Source organism: Pseudophryne corroboree, chromosome 6 (genome assembly GCF_028390025.1).
Source record: "Pseudophryne corroboree isolate aPseCor3 chromosome 6, aPseCor3.hap2, whole genome shotgun sequence".
In the NCBI taxonomy this organism is placed as follows: domain Eukaryota; kingdom Metazoa; phylum Chordata; class Amphibia; order Anura; family Myobatrachidae; genus Pseudophryne; species Pseudophryne corroboree.
In genome coordinates this window covers 751,142,756-751,168,719 of record NC_086449.1, presented here as the reverse complement: position 1 = coordinate 751,168,719, position 25,964 = coordinate 751,142,756, and the positions used below count along the sequence as shown (strand labels likewise).

Sequence of the window (25,964 nt, the reverse complement as noted above, 5' to 3'; positions counted from 1 at the left end):
GATGTGCAGTGCTGGAGTAGTTTGGTCAGAATCCCTGATTGAAAATATTGATACCCTAGATAGGGACAATGTTTTACTGTCGTTAGAACAAATAAAGGATGCATTTATCTATATGCGTGATGCACAGAGGGATATTTGCACACTGGCATCTCGGGTGAGTGCTATGTCCATTTCAGCCAGAAGAGCCTTATGGACACGACAGTGGACAGGCGATGCGGATTCAAAACGTCACATGGAGGTTTTACCGTATAAAGGGGAGGAGTTATTTGGAGTTGGTCTATCAGACTTGGTGGCCACGGCTACTGCCGGGAAATCCACTTTTTTACCTCAAGTCACTCCCCAACAGAGAAAGGCACCGACCTTTCAACCGCAGCCTTTTCGCTCCTACAAAAATAAGAGAGCAAAGGGCTTGTCGTACCTGCCACGAGGCAGAGGAAGAGGGAAGAGACACCAACAGGCAGCTCCTTCCCAGGAACAGAAGCCCTCCCCGGCTCCTGCAAAAACCTCAGCATGACGCTGGGGCCTCTCAAGCGGACTCGGGGACAGTGGGGGGCCGTCTCAAAAATTACAGCGCGCAGTGGGCTCACTCGCAGGTAGACCCCTGGATCCTGCAGATAATATCTCAGGGGTACAGGTTGGAATTAGAGACGGATCCTCCTCATCGTTTCCTGAAGTCTGCCTTACCAACCGTCTCTTCCGAAAGGGAGAGGGTGTTGGAAGCCATTCACAAGCTGTACGCTCAGCAGGTGATAGTCAAAGTACCCCTATTACAACAAGGAAAGGGGTATTATTCCACTCTATTTGTGGTACCGAAGCCGGATGGCTCGGTAAGGCCTATTCTAAATCTGAAGTCCTTGAACCTCTACATAAAAAAGTTCAAGTTCAAGATGGAGTCACTCAGAGCAGTGATAGCGAACCTGGAAGAAGGGGACTTTATGGTATCCTTGGACATCAAGGATGCGTATCTACACGTTCCGATTTACCCCGCACACCAGGGGTACCTCAGGTTCATTGTTCAAAACTGTCACTATCAGTTTCAGACGCTGCCGTTCGGATTGTCCACGGCGCCTCGGGTCTTTACCAAGGTAATGGCCGAGATGATGATTCTTCTTCGAAGAAAAGGCGTATTAGTTATCCCATACTTGGACGATCTCCTAATAAGGGCAAGGTCCAGAGAACAGCTGGAGACAGCTTTAGCACTATCTCAAGAGGTGCTAAGACAACACGGGTGGATTCTGAATATTCCAAAATCCCATTTAATCCCGACAACTCGTCTGCTGTTCCTAGGAATGATTCTGGACACGGTTCAGAAAAAGGTTTTCCTTCCAGAGGAAAAAGCCAAGGAGTTATCCGATCTGGTCAGGAACCTCCTAAAACCAGGAAAGGTGTCAGTACATCAATGCACAAGAGTCCTGGGAAAAATGGTGGCTTCTTACGAAGCAATTCCATTCGGCAGATTCCATGCAAGAATATTCCGAAGGGATCTGTTGGACAAATGGTCAGGGTCGCATCTGCAGATGCACCTGCGAATAACCCTGTCACCAAAGACAAGGGTGTCACTTCTGTGGTGGTTGCAGAAGGCTCACCTATTAGAAGGCCGCAGATTCGGCATTCAGGATTGGATCCTGGTGACCACGGACGCCAGCCTGAGAGGCTGGGGAGCAGTCACACAAGGAAGAAACTTCCAGGGAGTATGGACGAGTCTGGAAAAGTCTCTTCACATAAACATTCTGGAACTAAGAGCAATCTACAATGCTCTAAGCCAGGCGGAACTTCTCCTGCAAGGAAAGCCGGTGTTGATTCAGTCGGACAACATCACGGCGGTCGCCCATGTAAACAGGCAGGGCGGCACAAGAAGCAGGAGTGCAATGGCAGAAGCTGCCAAGATTCTTCGCTCGGCGGAGAATCACGTGATAGCACTGTCAGCAGTGTTCATCCCGGGCGTGGACAACTGGGAAGCAGACTTCCTCAGCAGACACGATCTTCATCCGGGAGAGTGGGGTCTACATCCAGAAGTCTTCAACATGTTAATAGACTGTTGGGAAAGACCAATTGTAGACATGATGGCGTCTCGCCTCAACAAGAAACTGGACAAATATTGCGCCAGGTCAAGAGATCCACAGGCAATAGCTGTGGACGCACTGGTAACTCTTTGGGTGTACCAGTCAGTGTATGTGTTTCCTCCTCTGCCGCTCATACCAAAGGTATTGAAGATCATACGGCAAAGAAGAGTAAGAACAATACTAGTGGTTCCGGATTGGCCGAGAAGGACTTGGTATCCGGAACTTCAAGAGATGCTCACGGACGAACCGTGGCCTCTACCTCTGAGAAGGGACCTGCTACAGCAGGGTCCCTGTCTTTTTCAAGACTTACCGCGGCTGCGTTTGACGGCATGGCGGTTGAACGCCAGATCCTAAAAGGGAAAGGCATTCCAGAAGAAGTCATTCCTACCTTGATTAAGGCACGGAAGGAAGTCACCGTGAAACATTATCACCGCATTTGGCGAAAATATGTAGCGTGGTGCGAGGATCGGAGTGTTCCGACGGAGGAATTCCAACTGGGTCGTTTCCTACATTTCCTGCAATCAGGATTATCTATGGGTCTCAAATTGGGATCCATTAAGGTTCAAATTTCGGCCCTGTCAATATTCTTCCAAAAAGAATTGGCCTCTGTCCCTGAGGTCCAGACTTTTGTCAAGGGAGTACTGCATATACAGCCTCCTGTGGTGCCTCCGGTGGCACCGTGGGATCTAAATGTAGTTTTAGATTTCCTCAAATCCCATTGGTTTGAACCATTGAAAAAGGTGGATTTGAAATATCTCACATTGAAAGTGACTATGTTACTAGCCCTGGCCTCTGCCAGGAGAGTATCTGAATTGGCGGCTTTATCTTATAAAAGTCCTTATCTAATCTTCCATTCGGATAGGGCAGAACTGCGGACTCGTCCGCATTTTCTCCCTAAAGTGGTATCAGCATTTCATCTGAACCAACCTATTGTGGTACCTGCGGCCACTAGCGACTTGGAGGACTCCAAGTTGTTGGACGTTGTCAGAGCCTTAAAAATATACATTTCAAGGACGGCTGGAGTCAGAAAATCTGACTCGCTGTTTATATTGTATGCACCCAACAAGTTGGGCGCACCTGCTTCTAAGCAGTCGATTGCTCGTTGGATTTGTAACACAATTCAACTTGCACATTCTGTGGCAGGCCTGCCACAGCCTAAAACTGTAAAAGCCCACTCCACAAGGAAGGTGGGCTCATCTTGGGCGGCTGCCCGAGGGGTCTCGGCATTACAACTCTGCCGAGCAGCTACGTGGTCGGGGGAGAACACGTTTGTAAAATTTTACAAATTTGATACCCTGGCAAAGGAGGACCTGGAGTTCTCTCATTCGGTGCTGCAGAGTCATCCGCACTCTCCCGCCCGTTTGGGAGCTTTGGTATAATCCCCATGGTCCTTTCAGGAACCCCAGCATCCACTTAGGACGATAGAGAAAATAAGAATTTACTTACCGATAATTCTATTTCTCGGAGTCCGTAGTGGATGCTGGGCGCCCATCCCAAGTGCGGATTATCTGCAATACTTGTACATAGTTATTGTTAACTAATTCGGGTTATTGTTAAGGAGCCATCTTTAAGAGGCCCTTTCTGTTGTCATACTGTTAACTGGGTTTAGATCACAAGTTGTACGGTGTGATTGGTGTGGCTGGTATGAGTCTTACCCGGGATTCAAAATGCCTCCCTTATTGTGTATGCTCGTCCGGGCACAGTACCTAACTGGAGTCTGGAGGAGGGTCATAGGGGGAGGAGCCAGTGCACACCACCTGACCTAGTAAAGCTTTACTTTTTTGTGCCCTGTCTCCTGCGGAGCCGCTATTCCCCATGGTCCTTTCAGGAACCCCAGCATCCACTACGGACTCCGAGAAATAGAATTATCGGTAAGTAAATTCTTATTATAATTTTAATTGGGGGGAAAAAGTGAACATTACATGTTTGATGCTTTCTGAGGCTGATGCCCTTTGCAGCATAAAAATGAATTTGTGAAGTTTGGGCAAAAGCACTCCATTATCCATAGAAGAAGCCTGTTTCTGAAAACTACCAGAAGGAATCTGTTCATTTCATAACATAATATAAAATTTGCTTGTGAAAATTGGGAGGGGTCTGTTCCTGGTGACAGAGGGGGGGTGTTATTCAATGCTCGTCTGATCCTCTCCAACGAAAAGGATTTGCCCGTTCCCGACAATGCCAATCCGACTTTTTTGACATTGTCGGAAACGGGGCCAAAACATCTCTGATTTGGCTGCTGAATCCGACAAAACACGTGGATCCGCGGCTAATCTGCCAATCCACGTGTTTTCCGACAAGTCGTAATTGCTGACCTGTCATAAAAACAGCAGCCCGATTGAACAGTTTCCGACCTAAAAAAGTCAAACTGACATTTTTCCGACAAGAAGCCAGTTCCAACTTCAATTGAATACCCCCCATAATCTATCAGAACCTTGCATAACCACTCCGCCGTTGGCTGACTGTGTTCCCTCCACTATGTAACTCCATCTGCGGTTTCACATGTAACTCCAATCACTTCCACCCTTTGTGACTCTGCCCCTGTCACACGCAGCCCTTTTTTATTCGCAACACAATCGCACGAGTTGTCACTGCCTCCCACATTCCACTCCGATCAGTGCAGCAATTTGATTGGCTACCTGCTGCTCTGTCCTCCTAACATTTAAAAAAAAAAAAAACTAGGCACACAGAGCAGCCACAGCTGAAACAATAACACTCTGGTTGCTCAGACCTTATTTAAACACACTTGTAAAAATTCTGACTAAACGCACCGTAACTGTGTCAGCCTACTAAAGGCGCATTGTGGTTATTATACGTATACCTATGTTTTCCTTTCACTCAATTCCACAGGACCAGAATCCACAGCCCAATGTTCCATCTCGGGTTCCTGTGTCTGTGGGAGGACCCGGAGTGGTATCGCAGCCCCCAACTGTCTCCATGGCAGGTAATCACGGTAATGCAGCGTACCTGAACAGCCAGCAGCAAGCGGTAATGAAGCAGCAACAACAGCAGCAGCTGCTCCTGGAACAACAGAAACAGAGAGAACAGAAGCAGCTGCTTCTAGAGCAGCAGAAACAGCAATATCTCTTGGGGCGACAGCAGCAACAGCAGCAGCTCCTTGCCGAACAGGTACACCTCATGCTATTGATGTCCTGCAGATATGTGATACACATTAATGTACTGCAGTCATGGACGCAGTAGTTTAGCTCATGAGTATGGACCCATTGGCTGGGGTCCTTTACATCAGCAACTATCTGCCTTCCGCTACAAGGGCAAGGCTAAAATAACAGAACGGGGATAAAGGGAAGGCAATATATGGTGTCAGATTTGCAGGAGGCCATGCAATACATGTATTGGTGTAAAATGCCAATGAGGGCACTGTAACCCTACAGTGTATTTTGGCTAATTGTGCATAGTGTTATTGCATGCAGTCCTGTGCGGAGGCTCTGCAGAGTCAGGGTAGTTTCTGCAGCTTCTCTGCCTTAGTATACAGTATTGTCTTCTCCTTAGTCTGACAGCACTATTAATGACGACTTCGGCCAACCCTCAGTGAGGTCTCTCACATCCCATTACCAGGCTACACCATAAATGTTTGGGATGGTGCAGCCCCCTCAGTGTCACATCTTGGGAGGGGCATGCCTTAATGTGAATAGATGCGGTGCTCATGTGCACAGCATCTATCCACGCGGCTGCAGCATGGCATGGGGCAGGCTGTTTTAGCCTCCGGTAAAAGGGCAGGGCGCATTTTTGCATTTAAAAATCGGGCAGAGTGCAGCGCCCTTCTAAAACAGCCTAGCGTGAAGACTATATATTTCTATAGGTCTATTCCTTGGAATTTATTTTTCTGTATCAATTTGTAGAGGTCTATAGTGACACATGGCAGGCTATTGAGAGCAAGTGAAAAGTAATTCTGCTCCTTAAATTAGTTTAAAAAAAAATGAATAAACTGTAATAAGAGAAACTTATTCTTCCTCTCGCTAGAGCAATCAGGGTTACCATTAATGTTGCTTGTACTGTGCTGATGATAAAGCCTCTGAGCCCTGGTGATATTATTTAGCTTGTCTGGAATATTGGGCCTTGTCACATCTTCCGAAGAAGCTTTATGAGGGCCAATAGCCGTAAAATCCTTTGTCCGGCCAAGGTTACCATCTATTTTCTGTGTCTGGGTTTTAAGACGATAAACTGATTTTGTTAAAGATCACAAGGAATGAACAATGTGACTGTGTGTATTATTGTGATAAGAATATACATTAACTTCAGAGTGGTATTTATAATGAAGGTAAATCCCCTCGCCTGTGTCTTTCCAGGCATACCTTTGTTCACCAGAATGTTGGTTTATTTGATTTGTTCCTTTGAGTCACGAGAGAACTTACTTTAATACACCACCGGTCTGTTGAGGAGCAATTCCGGATTTGTTTTACTTTGTAAACTTAAGTTTGTATTTCTGTAACAGGAGAAGCAGCGGCATCAGCAGGAGCAACTTCAGCGTCATCTGACTCGACCGCCGCCGCAGTACCAGGACCAGCCACAGAACGCCTACACACAGCAGGCAGTCGGCCCATTTCCTGGTGAGGTTACAGCATATGTTTCTGGTCTTCCTCTGATATAAATCTAAGGGGGAGGGAGGCAGGTACAAATTGCCCTGACCTGGCAGGGGTTAGGTCAACTATAAGGTGGAACAACGTGGCAGTGCGCACAGTATGACCAACTGCATTTAGAGCGGGCATGTCCAAGCCCTCCAGAATGCCACGGCTTTCCCCTCTAGCGCCTCTCTTGCAGTGGCCCTGGGCATCTCCTCCTTACGAACTACTACCCCTTTCAGACCGCATAGAACAAGTTGCACCCAGGAGCCATAACCGGGTGCTTCCCGGTGTGACCTGCTGATGCCCCTTTCACACAGGCGTCCCCAGCCCAGCATATTGCCGCGTTGGTGACAACAGCAGTGACTCCCGCGGAGGCGGCACTTAGAGATCAGATGCTCTCCAAAGTGCTGCTCGTCCATACAGTGTGAACGGGAAACTGGTCGCATCGACCCAGAAATCCCATTCACACCATACAGCGACGGGTTGAAGCCGTATTCAACCCTGGTCGATACATGGGTTGAAATACCGGGTCACTCGACCCAGGATATTTCCCCTGGCCCCTTTCAGATCGCACAGCAACCTGGGTTACTGCGCACTCACTCGTGCAATAACCCGGGTTACATGCTTGGCGGTCTGAAAGGGGTATTAGTCTCTCACACAGCTGTCTGGCTTTCCCCCATTGCTCTCCTATAGTGTCTTCCTCTGTACCTGCTGTACTTATGCCTTATACGATATACATATACTATATTCTGATTTTAGGATTTTTTTTTTGGAACCCAGGTGCTTGCTCTTAACTTTCATTTTATTTTTTCTTGGCCTTCAGTTGTAGTTGACAAACCCAAATCTGCCTAGGTTGTTAGCCATTGGTTCATTTATATTCTCTTAGCAAGCCTTTTGTGTACAGCCAGCTGTTGTGCTGTACCCCTGATTTAGCATTGTGCGCTACACTAGGAGGGTTACCCACCACTTACTGATGTACAGGGCTTAGCGGGGTTATAGATGTACAGTGTATAGCAGGGGTTATAGTTGTACAGTGCATAGCGGGGTTATAGATGTACAGTGTATAGCAGGGTTATAGATGTACAGTGTATAGCGGGGGTTATAGTTGTACAGTGTATAGCGGGGGTTATAGATGTGCAGTATATAGCGGGGGTTATAGATGTGCAGTATATAGCGGGGGTTATAGATGTACAGTATATAGCAGGGGTTATAGATGTACAGTGCATAGCGGGGGTTATAGATGTACAGTATATAGCAGGGGTTATAGATGTACAGTGCATAGCGGGGGTTATAGATGTACAGTATATAGCGGGGGTTATAGATGTACAGTGCATAGCGGGGGTTATAGTTGTACAGTGCATAGCGGGGTTATAGTTGTACAGTGTATAGCGGGGTTATAGTTGTACAGTGTATAGCGGGGGTTATAGATGTACAGTATATAGCAGGGTTATAGTTGTACAGTGTATAGCGGGGGTTATAGATGTACAGTGTATAGCGGGGTTATAGTTGTACAGTGTATAGCAGGGTTATAGATGTACAGTGTATTACGGGGGTTATAGTTGTACAGTATATAGCGGGGGTTATAGATGTACAGTGCATAGCGGGGGTTATAGTTGTACAGTGCATAGCGGGGTTATAGTTGTACAGTGTATAGCGGGGTTATAGTTGTACAGTGTATAGCGGGGTTATAGATGTACAGTGTATAGCGGGGTTATAGTTGTACAGTGTATAGCAGGGTTATAGATGTACAGTGTATAGCGGGGGTTATAGATGTACAGTGCATAGCGGGGGTTATAGATGTACAGTGCATAGCGGGGGTTATAGTTGTACAGTGCATAGCGGGGGTTATAGTTGTACAGTGTATAGCGGGGGTTATAGTTGTACAGTGCATAGCAGGCTTATAGTTGTACAGTGCATAGCGGGGGTTATAGTTGTACAGTGTATTGCGGGGTTATAGATGTACAGTGTATAGCGGGGATTATAGATGTACAGTGTATAGCGGGGGTTATAGTTGTACAGTGTATAGCGGGGGTTATAGTTGTACAGTGCATAGCGGGGGTTAGTTGTACAGTGTATAGCGGGGTTATAGATGTACAGTGTATAGCGGGGGTTATAGTTGTACAGTGCATAGCTGGGTTATAGATGTACAGTGCATTGCGGGGTTATAGTTGTACAGTGTATAGCGGGGTTATAGTTGTACAGTGTATAGCGGGGTTATAGTACAGTGTATAGCGGGGTTACAGTGCATAGCGGGGGTTATAGTTGTACAGTGCATAGCGGGGTTATAGTTGTACAGTGTATAGCGGGGGTTATAGTTGTACAGTGTATAGCGGGGTTATAGATGTACAGTGTATAGCGGGGTTATAGATGTACAGTGCATAGCGGTGTTATAGATGTACAGTGCATAGCGGGGTTATAGATGTACAGTGTATAGCGGGGTTATAGATGTACAGTGCAGTGTCTCTATTGAGTGTCTTTCAGAACCATAACCTACTTTATACTATGATGATTTTTAACTTGTCTTTCAGGATCATCTTCAGTTATGAGTGGTGTAAACAACATGAACCACCCAACTTCTGGAAGTCCGCGCATGTTTTCCCAGTCGCAGGCATTGCTTCAGATGGGAGGAGGGCATACGTCTGTGCCAACCTTGTCATCCGTTTCAACTTCTCAGGAACGTGCTGTCTCCCAGTACCCCAACATGCAGACGGTGCAGCGTGGGGGAATGTACAGCATGGGGTCAGGTCTCCCACAGATGGTTCCAAATCATGCAGCACAGGGTAGTATACCCAATGGACAGCCTCAGATACAGAGGCTGCCAAATCTGAGTCAAGGGAACCCTCTCCCTGCTGGTTATGGACCAAATCCCATGGCAAATCCTGCCTTGGCAGTGCAGCACAATAAAGGAGGGCTAAATCCTGCTCTCGCTAAGGCCCAAATGACGAGAATGCCTGCTGCCATGGCATCACAAAACCCGGGATGGCAGCATCAAGGCATGCAAAACATGAACAGTCAGGCCCAAGGAAATAATGGCTTGGGCGCATTCAATACTGCTAATGCCAATTTTCATCTTCAACAAAACCACCATAAAATGTCGAGTCAGCAATTTGCCCAGGGCATGCCACAAGTTGGTCTAGGGGCTGGTCGATCTATGACTTCACTAAACAGTTCTGTCCCTGGTCAGATGATGCCAAATTTGGCCTCCCAACAAAGGACAAATCCTGCTAGTCAACAGCCAGCACCTAATCAGCAGGTCCTACCGGTAATGAACCAAGCAGTGCCAGACTTGACCGCATTCAGCCAGAACCCAGGTCCGCAAATGGCTAACCGAGCAGGTCTTCACTGTAATCAAAACTACCAGGTGAGGTCAACAAGCCAGGACCTGCCCTTTGTTTATGGCGGACAGTCTGGTAATAGCGGGTTGCAGAACTTGTCAGGGGATGCCGACTTGTTGGACTCCTTACTCAAAAACAGGACTTCGGAAGAGTGGATGAATGACTTGGATGAGCTGTTGGGGAACCATTGATAGCTTGTTGTTTCTCTTGTTTTATTTTATTTTTATAATGGTTTTATGAATATATATATATATATATATATATATATATATATATATATGTGTAAAGTACAATTGGACCAAAAACCTGTGCCATTGAGATACTATTATCACTGAGGCCTGAACATAATACGGCCTGCTGCTTCTTCCCTATCCCCTGTGGATCGCTAATGCCTGGCGCATGTTTCGGTCTTTCTGCTCACCACTGCCTGTCTCTGTCATTGTTGATGGCGGGGCCCCTTTTCCTATCTCTACAAATGCCTTATTTTTATTTTTTTAATATATATATATAAGCACTGTTTGGAGCGATGGGTCCCCCAGAAGCAGAGAACCAATTAAAAGCTACCATTCTGATTTGTCCTACATTTGTAAGCTGTCATTTAAGCTGCATCATTTGTATTTACCCCTGGTTGGTGCCAAGTCAACACACCAACCCATCACTTGTTCTTCTCACCCCACTGTGAAATCGGCACAACAGCCGTGCAATCAATGCGCTCCAGCTGTTGCAGAACCTCATGGCAGATGCAGTTGACAAACAGCAGTATTGCCAAACGTTTTTTCAATTTGTTTTTGCCAGGTTTTTTTTTTTTCTACGACTTCTACTTTTGTCACATCTTTGCCAAGATAATTACTGGCAATTGATCAAGCTGGAGAGAAATTCCTGACTAGCACCCACCTCCTCTTCTTCTCTTTACATTTTTTTTTATATTATTACTACCTGTTTAAAACGTGGTGTGTACTTTTTGTTTAGCTACTGCCAGTGTTGGATGAACAGTCCACTTATTATTCTTGTGCCTGACACCATCACTTTCATAGAAACCATGACTAGACCTAGCTTTGTGGCCATTGCTATCCTCTTGGTCAGTGGCAGGTAATGTTTTATCTCCTTTATATTCACTGCTAGGTTGAATAGACTGTGATGAATTTATCCTATCACTATCCAAGTGTATTCTTTAACAAATTGGGGTACATAAGACCCTTTCCTTTTCATAAACCCTTAAATCTAGGATTATGCTGAGTTGAAGATACATAAAAACTATGCAAAGACTGAATTTCCCAGTGTCCAGTGTAGATCATTGTGAAATAGCCACATCTAGTGTAACCTGTTCCACCAGACGTGATCTGTTTCATGTTCTTGCACATTGTGCTGCATGTGGCGTGAGTGGGACTGTAATGCAGGTGATGGCCCGCCACTCTTTATTAATTTAATTGGGAAATATATTTTCTATTACTGTTTTTAAAGTGCACAGTAGAGAGAAGTATGAGTAACTGTATCTGAGATTTGCTGGGGTTTTCGCACCATTAAGTCTAGGAGGGGGGCATCACCCCGATTGGGTGAGGGGATTTCGGCCTTCAGTTTGGCACTTTTGTCGCCTTTGACACTAATCCTTCGTTTCTGGTCAAGGAAAACCCACTTCTTTCACGTCTAACTCGCCACCAGGCTTTAACCTGGCCTAAAATTAGCATTTATATATTGTATTTCTTTTCTTTCCTTGTTTTCTGTTGCACCTTTTACATTGTGAAACAGCATTTGAGAAATGCCTGACGGAAATGGTGTCTGCAAGTTGTGTCGGTTGTCCCCCCACACCCCACCCACCACAACACAATGTGCTGATAGAGAGACAATACTAGGAAGCAAGTGTAAAAATGACCTTTAGATGTATGCTAGTTTTTTTTTTTTTTTTTCTGTTTTAGATTTTTATCTGTTTTGCTTACATTCCAGCAAGTCCAGGGTTAATCACCGTTGTGCCTTTACCAGCAACTATATCAGTACTTTCGTTGGAATGTTAGTTGGACTAGGTTTTGTCTCTATTCTTCAAAATGCCATTATTATGAATTTCAAAGTGTTAACATTGTCCAATGGACTTGTGATGTATGTGGTTCCTTCTCACTGTGTATACACTGTCCTTTCTAACCAGAAGAGTAAAGGCAAAATAACTGGTCTTAAGCTCTCAACACAATAAAGGGGTTTTCATTATCCGTACTCAAAAGTACACAAAATAGTATCCACCGTCATAGTATCCTAGTTTTAAAGTATCAAAGATCATTTACACACTGAGAGGAGCTAAATATATTGTAAAATGCAGCCAATGAATGGAACGGACGCCACTGAGGTATGATCTTATGCCCCAGTAACCTTGTTAGGTGTTTGGTCATGAATGCTTGTCCGGTCGCAGAATGTTCCGCCTCAGTTGTGTGTAAGCAACGAGTATACTTTCCGCAGGCATTGAGTGTGAAGCTGGCTACACACACTCGGGTCTGGTCAGCTAATGTTTGGCCCATATTGGACCGATATTGTAAAATTTGGGGGCCCCCAAAATTGTAGTACTGTATGATTATGACCCAAGTATATTCCTTTTGAATGGGATTTGATCTGGCGGACAGAACATTGAATTGGGAGATGACCCACGCTGATATATTGAGTTGATCGGCATTCGGCCTGACCAGGTGTGGATGGGCAATATTCATGTTGCAGCTGCCTAGTGTGAATTGTTGGACTGTTTTATAGCGACTGAACAGGTGCCACAAAGTCTCCCGATTTGTCATTGCAACGTCATGTAATCTGGGAAATCCCACTGCATACTGAGTGGAGGTGTAATGCGAAGGGCCACTTCTGTATATATTGTGGTCCTGCAGCTGATTTCTTGATGGACTAAAAAAATAGTTTTACCTAACAGAAGGTAGTATTCTATATAACACAAGCTTAGCTAAGTAGCATAAGCTGTTTCTAAAGACTTTTTGCACTCCCCACTAGCTCCTGGCGGGACTTTGCCGCTTTGATATACTTGGGAGGACAGCTTCATCCCAGCTTCCACACTCTGCTTTATTTCTTTACGTACCTTTTAAGGTTTCAATTACCTTTTTCAGAAATCCATACAAAATATTTGTATTAGTGTTTGTTATTATCCCCTAAGGTGGGCATAGCTGGCCCTTTGGCAAGTTTTCATCCCCCCCCTCCAAATAAACTACACAAACTGGTGCAGGATGCGTAAACTGGGCGTTCACGTTCATAGAGACTTGGTCCATCCATAAGCCAGATAGCACATTTGTAAAAAGTAAAAAAAAAAAAAAAAAAAAAAAAGATGGCTCAAGGTGCATATGGTGTTTCATGCTGGGGGTTTTTGTTTATGGTTTTTGTTTTTACACCTTTTTAGTTTTTTTCTCCATCAGTAGGGTTTTGTGCTGAACAATATGACTTGTGATAGTCAAATCTGGAGGCAGCTAATTTGTTGGCTGAACCATCATTCATGCAAATGCCGCCTATCCATTGGCTATAAACTGTTCCAATTAAATCTATTGTCTGTGGTCCAGGCCATTCCAGATCAGACTATCTCTGTGCATAACAGGTACACTTTTAAAGGAAAAGATCGGACTTAAAATGAACTATATTGCCATGAAGTAGTTTGACTGCGATGGTCTTGTGGTGTTAGGTCTCCAAAATACGGAGTCCTGAAAAGTAATCACCTATTTTATACTTCTCTCTGGGTTTTTTTTTTTTGTTTTTGCTTTTTTACATTTTGTGGCAATCCATTTTTTTTTTTGTGCAGTTTTTATTTGGTCGGAGTATCCCTACTTTTAAACCAGCCTTGGTTAGGAGAAGCAGTTTTAGGATAGATGTCCAAGAATACGGTTTAGTTTATTGTATTGTGGTTAAATGCACATGTGAGATTAGGTGGAACGTACGACTCAGTATCACAGTTGCTAGCATTCATTGTTTCATTAACCATTCATTTAGCCTATACTCCTATGAGAATATCATGAAATCCTGCACTGTAGTGGGCTACTAAGGAAGGGTGCGAGTAACCCTGCCATGTGACCAGAACACACATGTAATGCTGCCGCTGTGACAATGATTTCTTACAGCCATTATCATGCACTGAGTGGTCTGGGTCATGCAGAGATAAGTGGCACCTTTTTAAGGTACTACAAGTCAGTGGCTGGGTCATGCGGTGATAAGTGGCACCTGTAAGGTACTGCCAGTCAGTGGCTATAAGATTCAGGCTCAAGTTTTCATACAAAATGCAGAAGTATTTTCTTGAAAATAAGCATAGAATTTTTCTCGTTGTGTGTCCAACTCTGTTCTTTCTGTACGTTTTGTTGCCAGTAGTTCCATTCATTTCAGTACTTTTTTATTTTTTATTATTCCTCATTTAGTACATTAATGCATTTAGCAATAAAACATTGTTCTAGAGAGGATTAGTGGTAAAGCAGGCCAGGGGTAGGGAATAGTTATCACTGAGGAGCATTAAAACTGTACCAGTGTTGGCAGGGTCTGTCGATATTAGCTGATTCTGATATTAAATGCCCACCCATTGGTAAGCAAGTATTAACTGCCCCCTAGTGGCTGACTAGATGCGCATACTTTGTTTATTCTCTGAATACACTTCCTCTGTAAATAAATGTTTACAGTTTTATATAAAGATATAAAATTTTAGATCCTGTCTGTATATTTTTTACTTTAATAGATTTTAAAAATAAACTGTAATTCTTTATAAATATTTTTCTGTGTGTGTAGTGAGGGGGGGATGTATGTAACTTTTTTTTTTTTTTTTTTTTTATGTCTCTCCCCTCGCTTGTAAATGGAGATGATTTTCTGAACATTGGCCTATTTTTTTTCTTTTCTTTTTTTTTTTTAAAAGTCTTTTGAAATGTGTTAAAACAATAGTTTATTCTTGTACCACAGATATGGCTTACTGAAGAGAGAGAATCCACTTATGTTCTGCCATTAAAAAAAGAATAAAAAAAATAAAGTATTTTGCTAGAGTATTCCAACAATGTCCTGTGACTTTTTGTGTGTGTGGTGGTAAGGGGAGGAGGTGGGAGGTGTTGAACTTACAAAGTTTTAAATTTGATGACACTTGGAAGACATTTCTCCGAGGCCTTTATGTACATTGCTGGTAACATCGCACCACAGCTGAAAACCCACACTGCAGCAAACGCCAGTGACAATGCGTGTCTCGTCTAACAAGCACTTGGTGGTGGTTTTCATACAGTAGAGCAGTGGTTCACAAACTCTGTCCTCAGGACCCCACACCGTTCACGTTTTCCAGTTCACCCAGCAGGTGCACCGGTGTATTCATTACTCACTGATACATTTTAAAAGATCCACAGGTGGAGCTGATTATCTCACTTGTGATTCCGTGAGGAGACCTGGATTACATGAGCTGTTTGGTGGGGTCCGGAGGATGGAGTTGGAGAACCTGTGGAGTAGAGCATTGGTGCCAGTGGCTTCCTCTTGTGGTGAACACAAGTACATGGAGTACCAATAACCTCATAACCGGCAGCACTCATTTTTATGATTGTAAGCTAGTTGGTATGTGGTTCAATTCCTATAGCTATTAGAGTACCGGGGTGCTGTTGGAAAACATGCTGGTTCCTCACCTAGCAATAATTGTACCCGTGGGTTGTGAGTACAAGGGCAGTAGTAAAAAAAAAAAGCAATAAAGTAATGCCCACTTATATTAAAATGTGGAGGTGTTACCCATGGCAACCAATCAGATTTTGATTATAATTTTATAAGATGCAATGCAGAATTGATAACTAGTATCCGGTTGCTAGGGACAACAGCACCAGTTTTCACTTTTAGAGGCCTCAGGAAATTTACCCCTAGGTGTCTGGCAGAAACAAAGTCTGGTCAGAATTCAATATCTTATCACCTTTACCAATCCAATAAGATAATGCCTCTGTCTCCTAGAAATGACGTCATCCACAATAAGGTATCTCCCTTGTGCAAGGTGCGGCATATGAGAGATCCTGGACATTCGCAGTCATTGGAATATCAATGGAAACTACCTACAGTAAGTCATCTTATCAAACTTACAGCGATTATAAAGAACGCTCTCATATGGTGATAACAGCCAAGCTTGGAAGATCATAGAATGTCGGCCCTCTAGGAACCAGAAAGAGTGGTAATGACCATAGACTGCAGCCCAAGATGTTGAGGTTCTCATCTTAGGACATGAAACATCCGCAGGCAATGAAAGCAGGACACCGATTTGTGCCCCCCCCCCTTTCTCAAACAATCCATAGCTCTACATTTTTATCATGATTTCTCTTACATCCTAGAGGATGCTGGGGTCCACATTAGTACCATGGGGTATGGACAGGTCCACTCGGAGCCATTGGCACTTTGCAAGAGTTTGAGAGTGTGGGCTGGCTCCTCCCTCTATGCCCCTCCTACCAGACTCCGTTTAGAAAATGTGCCCGGAGGAGCCGGTCACAGCTAGTTTTATTATTTTTTTAGTTTATTATTTTTTTTAAGAATGTTAGGCACAGGGAGGCTGCTGGTAACAGCCTCCCTGCTTCATGGGACTAAGGAGGGGGAGTAGTGTCCGGCTTGAGGGGTACGAGCCACTATCTCCGCTGACAGTACACTGAGCTTCTGAGGGGGAATGATCGTTCGCCACCACAGGTGATCGCTCACCCCCGCAGCATGTCGCCACCCCCTTACAGAGCCAGAAGATTCAAGTGGCGAGTGAGTCACCGGCCCCCCTAGCAAGCGGGAAGCCGGTGTGAAGGTGGCAGCAGGGTGGGAGCGCAGTACTAACTGCTCCGGAGGCTCAGCGGTACTTAGTGCGGCGCTGTGAGGGGCGCCCTGAGCCAGCGCCATACACTACACTGGTGATGAAGTCTGTCAGGGGCTCCGGTTACACTGCCAGCAAAATCCTCAGGCCAGTATAAAGAACAGTGGCACGGGAAGCAGCGCCATGATCTGGGGGCGGAGCTTCTCAGAGCGGACCCAGCAGCATTCAGCGCCATTTTTCCTGCCTGCAGATCACTGTGTGGAGATGCTGACAGGGAGAGCTGTCCCTCCAATCAACTCCAGCTATTCTGTCCAGTACCAGGGGGTTGTAGAAGGGGGGGAGGCTGTGTTAATACTGTGTAGCCTATTAAGGTACACCGTAAACGCTAGGTAGTGGTTTTCCTCTATCTTGAAAACGCTGTGTGTGGGTTGGCTCCAATCTCTGTGGCTTTCTTGGCATTCTTGGGGGGATACTGTGTCTGTCATTTCCCTGTGTGTGTGGAGTGTTAGCTGTCTCCAAACACCATGTCTAGGGACTCAGTGTCATATGCTGCAGAGGATAATGTCTCTCAGGACGATCCCATTCCATGTACTCAGGATTGTACTGTTTTATCACAGATCCCTGCAAAGGAGCCTGAGTGGTTAGCCTCCCTTAAGGGTATGATTTCTACTAGGGAAGCACATACTGAGACTGCAACTCCGTTTTTACAGGACTCTATGGCGGTTTGGTCTGGTTCTGTTCCCATTCCTTCAAAGTCCCCTAGCATACACCCTCAAAAACATGCACTTGCCCAGATTATGCAAGATGACACGGATACCAATTCGGACACGGCAGACTGAGAGAGGGATGTGCTGCGGGGGGTGGCATCTCTAGCAAAAGGGATGCAGTTAATGATTGAGGCCATTAGAGACATGTTGAATATTGCTGACACAACACCTGAGCAGGTTGAGGCTTACTTCACAGATAAGAGAGCCTCGCTAACCTTCCCTGCATCTAAGGAATTAAACACTATATTTGAAAAATCCTGGGAGAACCCAGAGAAAAAATTCCAGATCCCAAGAAAGGTTCTGGTTGCTATTCCCTTCCCTGAGGAGGATAGAAAAAAATGGGAAAACCCACCCATAGTTGATGCATCTGTTTCCAGACTGTCAAAGAAGGTGGTTTTACCTATCCCGGGATCTACTGTGTTAAAAGAACTGGCTGATCGCAAAATTGACGCTACGCTCAGATCCATATACACGGCTTCAGGGGCGATACTATGACCTGTTGCCTGTGCATGGATCTCTAAAGCTGTAGTAAAGTGGGCAGGCACGTTGCTTGAGGAATTGGATACAATGGATAAAAGTGACGTTGAATTGTTTTTACGTAACATACAGGATTCTGCAGGATTTATGGTGGAATCCATGAAAGACCTGGGTACGATGGCTGCAGGGATATCTTCCATGTCTGTGTCAGCTCGAGGAGGACTCTGGCTACACCAATATTCCCCAAATAGAGCCTGACCTGTGTAGTGTGGAGAACATACACTACACAGGTTAGGCTCTATTTGGGGAAGTGTTAGATGCGTGGATTTCCACAGCTACCGTGGGTAAGTTACCTTTTCTTCCCTCAGCTGCGCCTGCTACGAAGAAACCCTTTTCTTCAGCTACGTCACTGTCCTTTCGGCCAGCTAAAACAAAAAAGAACAAGCCTTCTAACACCTTCTTTAGAGGGGTCGGCCGCAATCCAAAAAACCTGCTACTGCAGTTTCCCAGGACCTAAAGCCTGCTTCTGGTACATAAAAATCCTCAGCATGACGGTGGACCGGACGGGCCGGTGGGGGGCGAGGCTGGAGTTTCAAGAACTCCCGCCTCACCGATTCTTCAAATCAGGCTTGCCAGCTCTATTAGCAGACAGGGATATCCTACAGGAAGCCATCCAAAAATTGGAAAAGTCACAGGTCATTGTCCCAGTTCCACCTCATATGCAAAACAAGGGTTATTATTCAAACCTTTTCGTGGTACCGAAGCCGGATGGTTCGGTCAGGCCAATATTGAACTTGAAATCGTTAAACCCTAATCTAAAGGAGTTCAAGTTCAAAATGGAGTTTCTGAGAGCGGTGATTTCAGGTCTGGAGGAAGGGGAGTTTCTGGTATCCCTGGATATCAAGGGTGCGTACCTCCACATTCCACCAGGCTTATCTCAGATTTGCGCTGTTAGACAATCACCATCAGTTTCAGGCACTGCCGTTCGGTCTCTCCACGGCACCGAGGATGTTCGCCAAGGTGATGGCAGAGATGATGGTTCTCCTCCGCAGACAGGGGGTGAACCTAATTCCATATGTGGACGATCTGCTGATAAAGGCATCGTCCAGGCAGACGTTGTTGCAGTACATTGCTCTCACGACTAGTCTGCTCAGGGAACACGGTTGGATCCTGAACCTTCCAAAGTCACATTTGGAGCTGACAAGGAGATTGTCTTTTCTGGGGATGATCCTCGACACGGAAGTGCAGAGGGTGTATCTACCGGAGGAGAAAGCGTTGGTGATTCAAACAATGGCCCGGGATGTCCTGAAGCAAGCCCGGATATCGGTTCATCAGTGCATTCGCCTTCTGGGGAAAATGGTTGCCTCCTACGGGGCTCTACAGTACGGAAAGGTTTCATGCTCGGTCCTTCCAACTGGATCTCCTGGACTAGAGGACTGCTCGTCACAGAAAATCGGACTCTGTTTGTCCTGTATGATCCCAAGAAAATTGGGTGTCCTGCTTCTAAGCAGACGATCTCTCGCTGGATCAGGTTCACTATTGTGAAATTCCATTATTTCAAAATAACCATTTAAATACCAGCGTTAATATATACTGCGGACGCAAGGTGCATCTTATTACCATATACAAAAATAGTGCGCTAAACGTCGCAGCACTATGTCCCTTAAGAGAAAGCAAGTAGTCGCACACATGGTATACTGAGGTCCAATGCTCAGATATCTATATATGGATTTGATATTAAGTTATGCATACAAAATAACACATGTACAGTATATCATTCAGTATAATATATACACTGCTCAAAAAAATAAAGGGAACACTAAAATAACACATCCTAGATCTGAATGAATGAAATATTCTTATTAAATACTTTGTTCTTTACATAGTTGAATGTGCTGACAACAAAATCACACAAAAATTATCAATGGAAATCAAATTTATTAACCCATGGAGGTCTGGATTTGGAGTCACACTCAAAATTAAAGTGGAAAGCCACACTACAGGCTGATCCAACTTTGATGTAATGTCCTTAAAACAAGTCAAAATGAGGCTCAGTAGTGTGTGTGGCCTCCACGTGCCACGTATCTGGTGCACCAATAGAACTTAACATCATTCCTATAAAAAGGATCCTGGAATTTTTGGTAATCATTCTTTGATAAAGCCCCTGTGGGAGGAGCGAAATGCGTCAGAAGCATTACTTGGACCCCTGCATGAATTGGACCCGTACTTTGCATCAGCTAATAACTATCTGTTGCTGGAATAATCGCTGGGAGGAGAGAAGCCGCTCACCAGTGCCTGCATATGGCACGTAGAGGTGTAGATCCACAGAGCCTTGGAGTCGGGCAGGACTTCACAAAGCAGGCGCCAGCCTAGGTGCCGTTTTTCCCGTAGCCTGAGACCACGGGCATTTACCGGTATTTCCCCCTGCTGACATCATTGGCTCAAGCCTCACGTAAGACTCCGGTTTGGAGCGGTTCTCACACAGCTATTTGTGGTATGCTGGATGGTTACCTATAAAGGAACTGCGATATTAAGCAACTATCTATGGATATTCAATTAGTGTACGGGTTCTATTAGCAGCTGATATCAGTTATATATTGACTTTTATTTATGGACTGAGCTATTTTCTTACAGAAACAGTTTATACACTTCTGTGCACAGATTTTGCTCAAGTCCACCTCCATATAATATAATATATACTTATTATTCTTATTCAAAGATCTTTTATGGCATTAATAAGACCGGTCTTGTTTTATAATTTGTGATTTAGATGAATACATTTTTACTATACTTATAAAATATAGGATTTGATGTTATTACATTTTTCAGCCATATCATGTATCTAGTATAGCGCAAGAGGGTATCAGCTAGAGTTTTGTAGAAACCGCGTTTAGCTTGGTGCTAGCACTCTGACTTCCTGACCAGCATCTCTGGGACACCAATAATAGGGGCACCGGCCAAAGATCAAGGCATCTCCTAACAAGCCTAGGGGCATCTCAGGTTGTCTCCTCTCTCAGTGCGCACAACACACAGACACAGCAGGCGAGTGCTGGAGCCGACACCTGGTATCTAATTACTGACCGTCTGTCTGGATTTTTCAGACATTCCTTGGACATTTTCCATGGAGCTTGCAGTCGTCATGCTTTGGCCCTGTCAGCGGGCCCGCTGGAACCCGCTGGGCCCTAAGCAGCTGCTTTGGCAACATAGCAGTAAATCCGCTACTGGCAGTGTGGCATTCAATTCAGCATTTTTATCCTCTCATTAGGCACAAGCATCTCCGACTATTATCCGATAACTGCCTGTATAAACTGTCAAGGTTACCATGATGGTTGAAGTAGCAACAGTATTGCCAATGGTAGAAAATAATGCGAGAGCTGTCTGCGTTGCTTGTAGCAGGCAACGAAAAGATAAAACATTATCTCAGTCAACATCAAGTCCAGCCAGGAGGACAAAGGGAAGAGATATTCTATGGATTTCATGGGACCACCAACGAGGGTATACGTTCCCACCTTTTACCTCTCATTGCCCACACTGAGGGTGATTCCGAGTTGATTGTAGCAGCTACGATCAGACACGCGGGGGGATGCCCAGCACAGGGCTAGTCTGCTCCGCATGTCAGGGCCGCCCCCCCCCCCCCTCCCCCGCAGAGGTGCAAAAGAATCGCACAGCGGCGATGCTTTTGCATTTCAGGAGTACCTCCCGGCCAGTGCAGCTCCTGCGGCTGGCCGGGAGAACCTCTTTGCTACCCGGGTCGCAGCGGCTGCGCGTGACATCATGCAGCCGCTGCGGCCCTACCCCTCAACAGTCTGGCCACACCTACGTTGGCCGGACCGCGCCCCCTTAATGCGGCTTAACGCCGCCGTCCAGCCCCCTTCCGCCCAGCGACCGCCTCTGCCTGTCAACCAGGCAGAGGCGATCGCTAGGCAACGACGGCCTTCGGCTGTCTGGCATGCACCGGCGCATGCGCATTACTGACCCGATCGCACCGCTGCGATAAACTGCAGCGTGCGATCGGGTCAGAATGACCCCCACTGTACAGAAAGTAAACTGAGAAGAAGTGGAAGTGATCGCTTCCCATAGTCACAGGTTTGCCCATGCTGCTCATGGTTTGCAGAAGTCTGGGGGATTCTACTGGAGAAGCCTTGGCCTCTGTCGCTTGGTTCTACTGCTTATTCTCCATCCCAATCCATGAACTCCTCTTTGTGCCTGCTCAATCTCCATGCCAGGAAAGGAATGGCAGATAAAGTAGAGAAGGTTCTCATCATCACTAGAAAACTAAATTCATCCTCTATTACAGGAGTTGACATTTTTTAAATTTTCTTGTGTACGCTATCTCCGTATACAGTTCCTAGATAATGTAACGTATACACACAGGGTTTTTACACTTTCCGCATAGACCATGGCTAATTCAGTCCCTTTACCACATTAAATAACTAATAATTACAAAAAAAAGTATTTCTCTATCGTCCTAAGTGGATGCTGGGGTTCCTGAAAGGACCATGGGGAATAGCGGCTCCGCAGGAGACAGGGCACAAAAAAGTAAAGCTTTACTAGGTCAGGTGGTGTGCACTGGCTCCTCCCCCTATGACCCTCCTCCAGACTCCAGTTAGATTTTGTGCCCGAACGAGAAGGGTGCAATCTAGGTGGCTCTCCTAAAGAGCTGCTTAGAGAAAGTTTAGTTTAGGTTTTTTTCTTTACAGTGAGTCCTGCTGGCAACAGGATCACTGCAACGTGGGACTTAGGGGGAAAGTAGTAAACTCACCTGCATGCAGAGTGGATTTGCTGCTTGGCTACTGGACACCATTAGCTCCAGAGGGATCGAACACAGGCCCAGCCGTGGAGTCCGGTCCCGGAGCCGCGCCGCCGACCCCCTTGCAGATGCTGAAGCGTGAAGAGGTCCGGAAACCGGCGGCTGAAGACTCCTCAGTCTTCATAAGGTAGCGCACAGCACTGCAGCTGTGCGCCATTTTCCTCTCAGCACACTTCACTGGGCAGTCACTGAGGGTGCAGAGCGCTGGGGGGGGGGCGCTCTGAGAGGCAAATATAAACCTTATACAAGGCTAAAAATACCTCACATATAGCCCATAGGGGCTATATGGAGATATTTAACCCCTGCCTGACTGGAAAAATAGCGGGAGAAGAACCCGCCGAAAAAGGGGCGGGGCCTATCTCCTCAGCACACGGCGCCATTTTCTGTCACAGCTCCGCTGGTCAGAACGGCTCCCAGGTCTCTCCCCTGCACTGCACTACAGAAACAGGGTAAAACAGAGAGGGGGGGCACATTAATGGCTATATATATATATATATATTAAAGCAGCTATAAGGGAGCACTTAATATAAGGATATCCCTTGTATATATAGCGCTTTGTGGTGTGTGCTGGCAGACTCTCCCTCTGTCTCCCCAAAAGGGCTAGTGGGTCCTGTCTTCATTAGAGCATTCCCTGTGAGTTTGCGGTGTGTGTCGGTACGTGGTGTCGACATGTATGAGGACGATATTGGTGTGGAGGCGGAGCAATTGCCAAATATGCAGATGTCACCCCCCAGGGGGTCGACACCAGAATGGATGCCTTTATTTGTGGAATTACGTGATGGTTTATCTTCCCTTAAACAGTCAGTTGAGGACATGAGGCGGCCGGACAATCAATTAATGCCTGTCCAGGCGCCTCAAACACCGTCAGGGGCTGTAAAACGCCCTTTGCCTCAGTCGGTCGACACAGACCCAGACACGGGCACTGATTCCAGTGACGACGGTAGAAATTCAAACGTATTTTCCAGTAGGGCCACACGTTATATGATTTTGGCAATGAAGGAGACGTTACATTTAGCTGATACTACAGATACCGTAAAACAGGGTATTATGTATGGTGTGAAAAAACTACAAACAGTTTTTCCTGAATCAGAAGAATTAAATGACGTGTGTGATGAAGCGTGGGTTGCTCCTGATAAAAAGTTGATAATTTCAAAAAAGTTATTGGCATTATACCCTTTCCCGCCAGAGGTTAGGGCGCGCTGGGAAACACCCACTAAGGTGGACAAGGCGCTCACACGCTTATCCAAACAAGTGGCGTTACCCTCTCCTGAGACGGCCGCACTTAAGGATCCATCAGATAGAAAGATGGAAGTTATTCAAAAGAATATATACACACATGCAGGTGTTATACTACGACCAGCTATAGCAACTGCCTGGATGTGCAGTGCTGGAGTAGTTTGGTCAGAATCCATGATTGAAAATATTGATACCCTAGATAGGGACAATGTTTTACTGTCGTTAGAACAAATAAAGGATGCATTTATCTATATGCGTGATGCACAGAGGGATATTTGCACACTGGCATCTCGGGTGAGTGCTATGTCCATTTCAGCCAGAAGAGCCTTATGGACACGACAGTGGACAGGCGATGCGGATTCAAAACGTCACATGGAGGTTTTGCCGTATAAAGGGGAGGAGTTATTTGGAGTTGGTCTATCAGACTTGGTGGCCACGGCTACTGCCGGGAAATCCACTTTTTTACCTCAAGTCACTCCCCAACAGAGAAAGGCACCGACTTTTCAACCGCAGCCTTTTCGCTCCTACAAAAATAAGAGAGCAAAGGGCTTGTCGTACCTGCCACGAGGCAGAGGAAGAGGGAAGAGACACCAACAGGCAGCTCCTTCCCAGGAACAGAAGCCCTCCCCGGCTCCTGCAAAAACCTCAGCATGACGCTGGGGCCTCTCAAGCGGACTCGGGGACAGTGGGGGGCCGTCTCAAAAATTACAGCGCGCAGTGGGCTCACTCGCAGGTAGACCCCTGGATCCTGCAGATAATATCTCAGGGGTACAGGTTGGAATTAGAGACGGATCCTCCTCATCGTTTCCTGAAGTCTGCCTTACCAACCGTCTCTTCCGAAAGGGAGAGGGTGTTGGAAGCCATTCACAAGCTGTACGCTCAGCAGGTGATAGTCAAAGTACCCCTATTACAACAAGGAAAGGGGTATTATTCCACTCTATTTGTGGTACCGAAGCCGGATGGCTCGGTAAGGCCTATTCTAAATCTGAAGTCCTTGAACCTCTACATAAAAAAGTTCAAGTTCAAGATGGAGTCACTCAGAGCAGTGATAGCGAACCTGGAAGAAGGGGACTTTATGGTATCCTTGGACATCAAGGATGCGTATCTACACGTTCCGATTTACCCCGCACACCAGGGGTACCTCAGGTTCATTGTTCAAAACTGTCACTATCAGTTTCAGACGCTGCCGTTCGGATTGTCCACGGCGCCTCGGGTCTTTACCAAGGTAATGGCCGAGATGATGATTCTTCTTCGAAGAAAAGGCGTATTAGTTATCCCATACTTGGACGATCTCCTAATAAGGGCAAGGTCCAGAGAACAGCTGGAGACAGCTTTAGCACTATCTCAAGAGGTGCTAAGACAACACGGGTGGATTCTGAATATTCCAAAATCCCATTTAATCCCGACAACTCGTCTGCTGTTCCTAGGAATGATTCTGGACACGGTTCAGAAAAAGGTTTTCCTTCCAGAGGAAAAAGCCAAGGAGTTATCCGATCTGGTCAGGAACCTCCTAAAACCAGGAAAAGTGTCAGTACATCAATGCACAAGAGTCCTGGGAAAAATGGTGGCTTCTTACGAAGCAATTCCATTCGGCAGATTCCATGCAAGAATATTCCAAAGGGATCTGTTGGACAAATGGTCAGGGTCGCATCTGCAGATGCACCTGCGAATAACCCTGTCACCAAAGACAAGGGTGTCACTTCTGTGGTGGTTGCAGAAGGCTCACCTATTAGAAGGCCGCAGATTCGGCATTCAGGATTGGATCCTGGTGACCACGGACGCCAGCCTGAGAGGCTGGGGAGCAGTCACACAAGGAAGAAACTTCCAGGGAGTATGGACGAGTCTGGAAAAGTCTCTTCACATAAACATTCTGGAACTAAGAGCAATCTACAATGCTCTAAGCCAGGCGGAACTTCTCCTGCAAGGAAAGCCGGTGTTGATTCAGTCGGACAAC

The 25,964-nt window shown here is 45.9% G+C and overlaps 1 protein-coding gene across 2 annotated transcripts in view; it reads left to right on the top strand.

The window, feature by feature from the left end:
• MAML1 (mastermind like transcriptional coactivator 1) overlaps positions 1-14,963 on the top strand; it is a 126,340-nt gene extending 111,377 nt beyond the window's left edge. For both annotated transcript variants that reach the window (XM_063928541.1, XM_063928540.1), the window contains exons 3-5: positions 4,911-5,189; positions 6,514-6,628; positions 9,172-14,963. In XM_063928541.1, the coding sequence (XP_063784611.1) occupies positions 4,911-5,189; positions 6,514-6,628; positions 9,172-10,169 (1,392 nt within the window). In that variant the 3' untranslated portion in view covers positions 10,170-14,963. The remainder of the gene's footprint in view (positions 1-4,910; positions 5,190-6,513; positions 6,629-9,171) is intronic.
• Positions 14,964-25,964: the final 11,001 nt, after the last annotated feature.